Source organism: Chlorocebus sabaeus, chromosome 21, assembly GCF_047675955.1.
Source record: "Chlorocebus sabaeus isolate Y175 chromosome 21, mChlSab1.0.hap1, whole genome shotgun sequence".
NCBI classification, from domain to species: Eukaryota; Metazoa; Chordata; class Mammalia; order Primates; family Cercopithecidae; genus Chlorocebus; species Chlorocebus sabaeus.
The window spans coordinates 115,697,671-115,709,698 of NC_132924.1; the positions used below are offsets into that span (position 1 = coordinate 115,697,671).

The window sequence follows — 12,028 nt, forward strand, 5'->3', positions numbered from 1 at the left end:
CTACTAAAAATACAAAAATTAGCTGGATGTGGTGGCGGGCGCCTGTAGTCCCAGTTACTCAGGAGGCTGAGGCAGGAGAATCACTCAAACCTTGGAGGTGGAGATTGCAGTAAGCCAAGATCGTGCCACTGCACTCTAACCTGGTGACAGTGTGAGATTCCGTCTCAAAAAAAAAAAAAAAAAAAAAAGAAAGAAAGAAAGAAAAGAAGAGAAAAAAGAAATAACTTGTGGCACTGTGAAGGGAGTCCTCAAGTAGACACAGAAATTAGCTGCAAAGACTCATGGGATACAGCATACAGTTGCACTTACAGTTGAAATTTATCACAGTGTCATAGTAAATATTCAGCAGTAGATCATATGAAGAAAACACACAGAAGGAATCTAGAGGAGTTCATACATTGGCTTCCTTATTCTCTCTTCCTCCCAGGAGGGGTCACACAGATCTCACTTCTCCCAGCAACAAAAATGCATTAACACGTGTGCAATGTTTCTGCCTGTGGAGCTCATCAGAGACTCAACACCCCAGAGGCTTCAGTGGAGGCCGGTCATGGAGGCACTCACTGCCTAGTATGAACCCAAAATCCACAGCCCAGAAGGAAATCTGGTGTTCAGCACAATACTGTTTGCAATATCAGTCTAGGCACAATGAGCTACTCCTCTCAGTTAGGAGAAACTTCATGTCAGTGCAGGGCACTGCTCACCAGACTGCTTCCCAGATGCCAGCCAAATGCCAGTCTTGCAAGCAGAACTTTCTAAGCGCCACAGTCTCAAGCCTGCTGTTGACTGTTTTCTATACGGATACCCTTCAACTCTTTTGCCATGCCTTAATAAACTTGGGAGCTATGCGATACAGGTTGACTAACGATAATACGGAAGCAGCCTGGCTCACTGGGTCATAATTTGGTGAAGAGCCATGGAAGAAAGCCACTTAGGCCCTGCTGGGCTTTGTGGACATGGGAAGTAAGACTTCATAGAATTAAGCCAATGAAATTTTAAGATTTATTTTTATTTTGTTTTCTGTAGCATAGCTTTTCTTATCTAATAGAGTTAGTATCTAAAATGAGTAAAGCATTCTCATAACTTACTAAGAAAAAGACAACCCAATAAAATGGCAATACTTAAGCATTTCACAGAAAAGTAAACATAAATTACCACTAACATAAAGATAGGTAATTGGGCCAGGTGCAGTGGTTCATCCCTGTAATCCCAGCACTTTGGGAAGCCGAGGTGGGCAGGAGGTCAGGGGTTTGAGACAAGCCTGGCCAACATGGCGAGACCTCGTCTCTATAAAAAATACAAAAAATTAGTTGGGCATGGTGGGATGTGCCTGTGGTCCCAACAGCTACTTGGGAGTCTGAGGCACAAGAATTGCTTGAACCTGGGAGGTAGAGGTTGCAGTGAGTCAAGATCACCCCTGCACTCCAGACAGGGTGACAGAGCAAGACTCCGTCTTAAAAAAAAAAAAGAGTAGGTTCTTAACCTCACTTAGAATCAGAGTATTCCAATCTGAAACAGTAAATTATGAATGCAAACTTACCAGACTGGAAAGTTTTCAAAGAAATGATAGTCCCAAATATGAGAAAAGATATGGACTAGTAGAACTGTATTGTACTACAGAAGAAAATTATAACTGATATAGTCTGGTTCTGTGTCACCACCTTCATCTCAAATTGTAATTCCCATGTGTCAAGGGAGGGACCTGGAGGGATGTGATTGGATCATGGGGGCGGTTTCCCCCATGCTGTTCTCCTAATAGTGAGTGAATTCTCACAGGGCCTGATGGTTTAGAAATGACAGTTTTCTTTTCTCTTTCTCTGTTCTGCTGCCATGTGAGATGTGCCTTGCTTCCCTTCTCCTTCCGCCATGACTGCAAATTTCCTGAGGCCTTCTCAGCCATGTGAACTGTGAGTCAAATAAATCTCTTTCCTTTATAAATTAAATTACCCAGTCCCGGGTATTTCTTCATAGCAGTGTGAAAACAGACTAATACAATAACTATATCAGAAAACCCTTTCTGAGATATATTCTGGCAAGCAACATTTTGAAATAAATTAGCAATATACTTGACCCTCTGTATTAGCTGATTTGGAACCCAAGGATATGAAAGGTTGACTGTGAGGAAGGTGGGCACCCTCGGATTAGGGTACCAGCAGGGTTTCCTGGAACCAATCCCCTCAGGATACTAAGAGATGACTGTATGTTTAAATTACTTGAGTTCCTTTCATTGTCTTTAGGGTCCCTCATGGAGAATTGAGTTGTCAATATTTATTTTAGCCATTTTGAAGGTTTTAATCAACATTTAAAAATTAACATTTAAAAACTGTGGTTATAAATATATGTATAACCATATATGTATTATATATAGTATATACATTACATATAATATATACATTATATCATATATGTACTATATATAGTATATATTATATCATATATGTATAATATATAGTATATACATTACCAGTTTTTTATATATATAAAATATATATCACCAGTTTTTAAGCATTAATTTTTAAATGTTTTATATGTGCATAAAACCATAATTTTTTACTTTAACAATTTTAAAACATACAATTAAGTGGGATTACGTACATTCACAATGTTGTAGAACCATCACTGCTGTTTCCAAATGTTTTTCATGATCTCAAAGAGAAACCACACCCATTAAGCAATAACTCCACATCTCCCCTGCTTCTCAGCCTCTGGTAACCCCTAATCTACCCTTTGTTTATATGAATTTACCAACTCTAAATAGTTAATTTATGAGAAATCATAAAACATATTTCCCTTTGTATCTGTCTTCTTTCTCTTGGCCTAAAGCTTTCAAGATTCATCCATATTGTAGCATGTGTCAGAATTCTACTCCTTTACATAGCTGAATAATACTTCATTGTGTGTATAGAGCATTGTGTATACAATATACAGACATTGTGTGTATATTTAATACTTCATTGTGTCTATAGACCACATTTTGTTTTATCATCAGCTGATGGATATGTGGGTTGTTTCCACTTTTTGACTGTTATAAATAACCTTGCAATAAACACTGGCCCACAAGTATCTGTCTGATTTCCTGCTTTCAATTATTTTGGGTGTATACCTAGGGGCGGAATTGCTGAGTCACATGGGAATTCTATATTTGACATTCTGAGCAACTGCCCAACAGTGTTTTGCAGCAGCCTCAGCATTTTGTATTCCCACAACAATGTAAAAGCCTTCCAGTTTCTTCACAGCCTTGCCAACACTTAATTTCTGTTTTTCTTATTAAAAATTATTTTAGCCATCCCGGTAAATGCGAAGTGATACCTCATTGCGATTTTGATTTACATGTTCCTAATGACTAATGATGTTAAGCATCTTTTTTTGAACTTTTACTTTAAATTTTAAAATTTTATTACGTATACTTCAGGTACATAACATGATATTATGAGATACATACCTATAGGAAAATGGTTACTATAGTGAAACAAATTCATATAGCCATCATCTCACATAGTTACCATTCACTCCCTGTGGCAATAGCAGATATAATTTACTCATTTAGAAAAAAATTCTGAATATATTATTATTAACTATAGTTTTCATGTGGTACATCAGATCTTTAGAATTCTTCATCCTGCCTATCTGCTATCTTATGTCATTTGGCCTAAATATTCCCATTTCCTATTCCCTCCCCCTGCCATCCTCTCAGTAACCACTATTTCATTCTCTCTGTATATTTGAGTGTTTATAAATTTCACATAGAAATAATATATACTATTTCTCTGTGTTTGGCTTATTTCACTTAGCCTAATGTCCTCCAGGTTCATCTGTGTTTGTTGAGGCAAATGGCAAGATCTCATTATTCTTTTAGGACCAAATAATACTCCACTGTATATGTATACCACAGTTTCTTCATCCTTTGTCTATCAGTAGACACTTAGGTTGTTTCCATATCTTGGCTTTGTAAATAATGCTGCAATGAACATGGGAGTGCAGATATCTCCAAGAGGTGGGATTTCATTTTCTTTGGGTATATACCAAGAAAAGAGATTGCTGGGTCATATAATTCTATTTTTAATTTCTTTAGGAACATTTACACTAATTTTCTTAATGATTGCATCAATCTACTTTTCCACCAACAGTGTATAAAAGTTCCTTTTTCTCTATACTCTTGCAACTTATCTTTTTAATAATAGCTATCCTAATGGGTGTGAGGTGCTATCTCATAGCAGTTTTGATTTGCACTTTTCTAACATTTAGTGATATTGAGCATCTTGGCCATTTTTATGTCTTCTTGGTAGAAATGTCTGTTTACGTCCTTTGCTCGGTTTAAATAGGGTTATATGTTCTCTTGCCAGAGAGTTGTATGGGGTCTTTATATGTTTGGTATATTAATCTCTTAGCTGACATATGGTTTGCAAATATTTTTTCAAATCCACAGGTTGCCTTTTCATTTTGTTGATTGTTGTATTTGTTGTGCAGAAGTTTTTCAGTTTGATTTAGTCCCATTTATTTTTGCTTTTGTAGCCTGAACTTTTTGTATGATATCAAAGAAATCATTGCCAAGGCCAATGTCAAAGAGCTTTTCCAACATGTTGCATGTAATAAACTGAACTTAGATAGAAGACCCAAACAGTACATACTAAGCATCTTTTCATATATTATTGATCATTCGTATATCTTATTAGGAGGTAATGGCTTTTCTTTTCTGGTTGTTTTTAGTTTCATTTTATCTTTAGATTTTAATAGTTTTACGATTATAAGGCTAAATGAGGTTGGGGTTGAACTTCACTTGGGAGATTTGTTGCTCTTAGTGTTTTTAGTACACATTTCCGAAACAGTTTTAATGTACTGTACAAAAGAGAACAAGTAAATTCATTGACATGGCTGGGAAACAGAGTTCTTACAACGGGAAGAGAGATACAAATAAGAAATAGGGAAAGACAAGGAAGAAATCTGTGGTGTTTATTTGAATTGGAGGTATCAATATGAACTTTTTTAAAAATTATGTATTTCCTAACTTTAACCATACCATACGTAAAAAGCAATATAAAGTCGATGGACAATTGCTTTATTTATTCGTAGCTGTATTCCCAGCAGTAATGGGCAGAATTATTGCATGGTATTTAATTTCTACATATTTCTAAAAGAAACAAAGCAGAAATGACTTCTTCTAGATCCAGAGAAGGGAAAGTCAAAAACATCTTTTGGAAGAAATCAAGGAAGTCTCATGACCCAGAAAACATACAAAAAATCCACAGTAGCAGTTTCACGGGGCTCCCACTAGCCAAACAGGAGTATCTAAACATTAGAGAATAATAATGAGGACACTAAATTATAACAAATTTTAAAAATCTATAAGGCTATAATGAGAATAAAAAGATGTAGGTAAGAATGTCTTCGTTACAGAATAATGCTAGTTAGTACATTTAATTAGAAAATCAATGTAGCCATTAATGCAGTTACAGACAGAGACCATCAGGTGATGTCAAAACCAACATCCGAAAGGTTATTGGAGACCAAGATATCTGTATTGTGTCAAAGTATCACTCCACTAATTGCTTATTAACTATAAAAGATAAATGATATCTTCACAATGGAGAGATCTCGTCTATGATGCTAAATTTAGTATCACCAAAAATGTGTAAAGATAGCATTGTATGTTCTTGTAATTGATCAGATGCAATGGGAAACACACATCAACTATGGCATGGTGTTTGCCAAAATATTTAACCTCTGATAATGTGCAAATTCTGATTGGGGGTCATTTTACCACTCAGCGGACATGGACTTTTACAAAAATCAAGACCATGAAAATTGGAAAATATAAGTGGGCCAAACAGAAGACCTGACAACCAAAAGAAATGCATAATCTTTGATAATGTCCTGTAGAAAAAAAAAAACAAAACCAAAAAGCACATTGGTACAACTGGAGAAAGGGCAATGTGAAGGGTATATGAGAAAATAATGTTTTTGAAATAAAGTTTTGAGTGTAATAAAGGCATTTGTGGTTTTCTAAGATAATGGCCTCTTTTAAGAAGAGACATACTGAATCAATAAGAATAAAGTGTTTTACTTCAGAAACTGAGGGTAAAATATACAAAAAGAGATAAAGCAAATGTCAAAAGATGTTAACAATTGAAATACATTTTAATATTTTGTTTGTTGTATGATTCAGCTCTTCCAAAGGTGTCCGTTTTTTAAATAAAATTAGAAGAAAAAAATCTTAAGATCTTGAAATGTTGGCATGATTTCAGTTTTGTGATGGGTATTTTTTTATATTCATTTTCAATATCTTTGAAACATTCTATGATTACCACAAAATGAACACACAAGATAAGGTTTCTTTTAACCCTATAGTATCCTTTTTCTATAGGGACAGGCGATGATTTTTAAAAGTCCCCCCAAAAGATAAGAGAATTTATAGTCTGAGGACAAAATAGTGTGACATCTTTGAGAGGAGCATAAAACTTAGCTAACAATGCATGTCAAGAAGCTGTTTAGTAAATACATAGGACTGTTTTAACTGAAACAGGAGATTTTGAGTTCTCTACAGGTTGGTCAAGAACTCATAGATGTTGGGGAATTGCCTGAACATAAGCAGAGGAGTGGTAGTGCTTGTCCTAAGTTGTGGTTGGATAATATGTGTTTGTGTAAGAGAAGGGGACTCTAGAAGGACTGAAACACTGTCTGTGTGGGGGGTCTCTAGTAGGACAGAAGGATCAGATGGAGCTGGAAGGAATTCCCTTCAGTCCCCCACAAACACTGTCCGATAGTAGCCCTGATCTAGTTTCCATTGTTTAGAAGTTCCATCACCCTCCCTGAGCCATGTATGGAGGGCCTAAGCCTAGTGGCTCATCAGGAGGCACTGAGGTTTGATGGGGTGCAAATGTTTTTGAAACAGGATTAAGTGTTGCCTGAGAAGTCGAGTTTAAAGGAAAAGTCTGGCTTCATCCTAGCATTCAGTATCTAGTTTGCAGGTGTTTTGAGTGGTCAGTAGAAACTCATCTTTCTCCACTGATGCCAGTGGGTTCTGCTCAACAGTGAAATCTGAACTGTAGCAAACCATTGAGTGGAGAATCTTCTGAGCCCACTTGAGGGGTAGATGGAGGAGAGCCAGGAACCAACCTGAATGCTCACAGACCAATGCAGAGAGAAATATGCCTCCTTGGGAGAACATCACAGAAACCCTAGCAATGCGCCCTGCCCTACACCTAACCTATTCTAGTGTGCACTGGATGATCCACAGGAGTATGTAAGGGGAATGTAGAAGATGGGAGCGGACAATTGTAGATGTTTCCAGTAACACCACCGCAATTTTTTTTTTTTGAGACGGAGTCTGTCTCTGTCACCCAGGCTAGAGTGCAGTGGCATGATCTCGGCTCACTGCAAGCTCTGTCTCCCAGGTTCACGCCAGTCTCCTGCCTCAGCCTCCTGAGTAGCTGGGACTACAGGCGCCCACCACCACACCTGGCTAATTTTTTTTTTTTCTTTTTGTATTTTTAGTAGGGACAGGGTTTCACCATGTTAGCCAGGATGGTCTTGATCTCCTGACCTCGTGATCCACCTGCCTCGGCCTCCCAAAGTGCTGGGATTACAGGCATGAGCCACCACCCCCGGCCAACACCACAAATCTTCTTAACAAGAACCAGATTTTCTAGAACTCTGGCATTTACTTCCGTGAGCAATGAGAGGGCCCTTTGGGCCCTGACACAATCATGGGTGTTTTTTGTTCATTTGTTTTGTATTTCACATGCAACCTGATAGGTCCTGTCTCCAGCCACCCAGCCTCCACTCTCTCAATGCTGTTGTCATCCAGGGCCTTAAGCCCTGGTCACAAGGATGGAAGAGATAGTGACACTGTGATGTGAAGACACTTTCCATCATGAAATTATTAATTGGTGTCAACATAACGTGGGCTCCGACTAGCAGCTTTTCTACCACAATGATAAACAATTTATATGGAAAAGAGATGGCTCTGATAATTCTACACTCACAGGTCTTCACCTGATAACCTTGACATGTGTCCCCTAGGTTTTAGGAACTTGGATTTCTCTAGGCTGAGTTGTACTACTCCCTTTCTCTGAACATACATATCATTGGTTAGTTCATTCATATTGATTCTCGGGGCTTCTCCAATCCCTCAAGCCTTCCCACTCTACCATTCAGACAATGAGAAGCGTGTCATAACTAATGCTGCATAATTTTTTTTAAAAACTGCTGGATACTAACACTGCAATTCAATTGTAAAATATGATAGAAGTGTAAGTGTTTAAGATCCCAGAGGTTCTGTTCAATTTTGCATTTATTGTTAGATATTCACCCTAATATTTTCAGGAGTTAGAGTGTTCTTCGCCCATTTTGGTTAAGGTATCAGAACTTACTATCAATACATTGGTGACCAAGAACTACAGGCAGAATCGTAGTGAAGGCTTGATACATAACGCATAATGAAGATTGATAACAGCAAAAAGCGAACTGGTCATTGGCCTTCAGATAAAATGAAACCTCCCAACTTTGTGCTGAGGGAATTATTTTACCCCTTTAGGTTAGAGTGTGTTGGCTGGTTCAATGCAGTTCTAGGATAAAGCTGTGTCAATGACCCTAGAGGACTGGGAGCATGGAGGACCTGGTAGAAAAGAAATACCAAAAGAGAAGGAAAATGCTTAGCAAAATGCTAAAATCAAGAGGTCACTAATTGATATATATATTTTGAGTTGCCTTTGAGACTTCCAAGTAGAAACATCCAGCACAGGATAGGCCTAGAGATGTAGGGAGAGATCTAATCCCCCAAGCCCTGAATATGTGAGTGAGGACGCTTGGATGAACTTCCAGTCTATGAATACGTTAAACAAACTTTTAGCTGTGTTTTAGTTTACAACAATTGTTTTCTAAGAACTTAGGCATTTGTGGAGACAATGATGTCACTGTAGGAACTTCCGTGTAAGGACAGCTACATCTCACTTCCTCTGCTCCTGCTCACAGTGACCCTGATCTGGCAAAGCTCCCATCCTGCCCTGACTTTGCCATGGGCACCAGGCTCCTCTGCTGGGCGGCCCTCTGTCTCCTGGGGGCAGGTGAGTCCTAGGAGCACCATGATCCTCACATAATCTCCCAGAGATTATTCTAGTCATTTCCTTCTGTTTTCAAATTCTTTCCCCCCCCCCCCCCCCCCCCCCAGAACTCACAGAAGCTGGAGTGACCCAGTCTCCGAGATATAAGATCACAGAGAAAAAACAGCCTGTGGCTTTTTGGTGCAATCCTATTTCTGGCCACAATACCCTTTACTGGTACCGGCAGAACTTGGGACAGGGCCCGGAGCTTCTGGTTCGATATGAGAATGAGGAAGCAGTAGATGATTCACAGTTGCCTAAGGATCGATTTTCTGCAGAGAGGCTCAAAGGAGTAGACTCCACTCTCAGGATCCAGCCTGCAGAGCTTGGCGACTCAGCCGTGTATCTCTGTGCCAGCAGCTTAGCCACAGCGGTGCAGAGACACTTCCCTCCTGTGCACAAAACTGCAGGACTCTCTCCTCTCTACTCAGCTCACAGCGGCCTTTCCTTATTCCTCATCCTCCCGGGGAAGAAGCGAGTTTTCAGATATAGCTAGGATTCATATAGTGGGAGGAAATGAACTATTTCTTAAAACATGAGCGCTCTAATTGTTGTTTGAAAATGTGTCTCAGGGATTTGGAACACTTCTTGGGTACAACTGAAGAAACCTAAAGTGACTTATCAGAGATTGAGTCCTCAGGGGTAGTGATAGTTTCTCTCCCATAAAAGTATGAGATCATGAAACATGTACAATAAACTTAGTAATACAGATAGTGATTATACCAGGCAGCAAACAGCAGGCTCCCCCTCTGTAGTTGTCAGCATGTGAATGACTTGTTATCCTTGGTGACACCCTGGCTGTCTAGCAAAGTCTCAACACATAGTATGCGTTTGGAAATCTTTTCCCTTCTGTTTTATTTTTGTTAAAGTATGTTAATAATGATGTTGTTAATGATAGTGATTATCATTTACGCTATGTTATTCAGCCCTTTTTCTAGTTCAAAGAAATGCACACAAATGGATACCCCGGCAACCAGTCCCAAATCTTAGCTCCAGATGATTTCTGCTTCTCCTGAACTTTCTAACTCTTCTATGTAATCATCCTAGCCCAAGAGTATATCTAGACCTGGACCAGTCAGTTCAGAGGACATTTCCACTTGTCTGCCTTATATATTAAAGGTTCCTTGGTGGATTAAAATATTCCTTGTAAGAACTTCTGAAGCAATCAATTGCCCTCTCTGATAATACACTCTGTGTGTCTAGCTCCATATTCACTACTCTTCTTCTGCCTAAACTAAGATAATCCTAGAAATCTTTCTGAAGTATTGGTTAGAATTACTAAAAAGCAGCATACTGGAAATTGTCTGAAAGCATTGTCACTGTCCATTAGCCCCTCCTGACTTCCCTCCCCTCCTTATCCAATCTAATTCCTGATGGCAAGTCAGGCTTTATGTCCATTTGCTCATTGTACATCTCCCTTTCCTTTATTCCTCTAATAAAACCTCACCGATGTGATGGATTAAAATGACCACTCACTCACCATCTCCTTGTCAAAATTTCTATTTTTTTCTTTTTCCAATCTGCTATGTTATTTATAGTTAATAACTCCCTCGTATTTTCTGAGATCACTTTTTATTATTTGAACATAGGACACACAGTTGTTTCAGAGTCTGTCTGATCATTTTCATCCGAGATCTTCACAGGATATTTTTGTGATTTTCTTTTTGTGCTGCTTCTCAGTTATGGTGCTTGAGTTTTCATGGCGTTTTTATTTCTCCTTACCAATCTGATGATGTTTGACACTGTGCCAAATGCTATAGCTGTAGAAATAATTTTTGGTGTAGGATGGACCATATTTTTCTGCAGCAATCATTTTTCTGTGCTTCTGAAAGTGCATGTAGGTATAAACGATCAGGCTCCCTGAATCAGTTTAAGGCTTCAGGTGTCCTGGAGCATCTGGAGAACAGGTTTGTCTCTGGCTTATCGTTACTATTGGAATTTGGCAATGACACATTTGGTATGTTCTGGTCTTTGCCTTTACCCCCCTGGCCTGTGAGTCAGCTTCCTGAGAGCTGAGTCAGGATCTGCAAATGCCCTCTAGGACAAATGGACTGCTGTGCTCACTTCCCAGGGCTCTTGCCCTCACCAACATTCCAGCCAAGTTATTCCTTTTTTTTTTTTTTAGGACTTTAATTAATTGAAATTTTTAATGTTGTTTTTGATATTTTTTCCAACTATGTAGATAACAATAGAAAGAGTGAGTGCCATTATCCTTAATTATTGGGATTAAGGTGAAAATAACTTTACTTGGAATTCTAATTTTCCTTGAATTTTAATGTTAGATTCTTTGTGATGTGTCTGATATTTAACTTAAATGGTATAGAGATATTAAACTCTGATATCAAATACTTTTTTAAAAAAAACTTAAAGGCCATTCATAATCCAGTTGAGACATATCTTTGTCTGGGGCATGTTATTACTAGAGTATTCTTATATTGTTATTTATTTCTATCACATAACCTCTGTGTTCCATTGGACCATATGGCAAGATGAGAAACACAATCAAGAGAACGTTGAGATTAGGTCAGATAGTACAGATTGGGCTTCAAATTAATTTAATTACTGTACCCGGGGGTGTATTTTTGCTGTTTTATGAGTATTCCCCAGGGGCAGTGGTCAAAATTGGAGGGAGTAACTGATATGTTACTATTGTTTTACCCCGTTTAAAGCCAGTCTCCTGGGACAACAGTTTGTTCCACATACCCCATTTTGTGGGGCACCCCGAAAATAATAATCCTGTTTTAATCTTCCCATTCCTTGCCAAACCTTCTCTATGGAAGGGAAATCAGTTATAGTATTTGTTCTCTTCATTTTAGTCTCTCCTTATTTCCTGTTTTCCTCCTGGTTCCCTAGAGAAAAGGTAGACTCTTTGGTGCGTTTTCAACGTGTGCCAAGATCAGTGGCGAACTTTCTCTTCCATGCAGGGCTAGCCT

General features: G+C 38.5%; 1 gene segment (V, D, J or C); it reads left to right on the forward strand.

Annotated features, from left to right (window-relative positions):
- Positions 1–8,755: 8,755 nt before the first annotated feature.
- Positions 8,756–9,706, forward strand: LOC103227079 (T cell receptor beta variable 11-3-like). The segment is given in 2 exon segments: positions 8,756–9,059; positions 9,164–9,706. Coding segments are annotated over 2 exon segments (477 nt in total).
- The last annotated feature ends 2,322 nt before the right edge of the window (positions 9,707–12,028 follow it).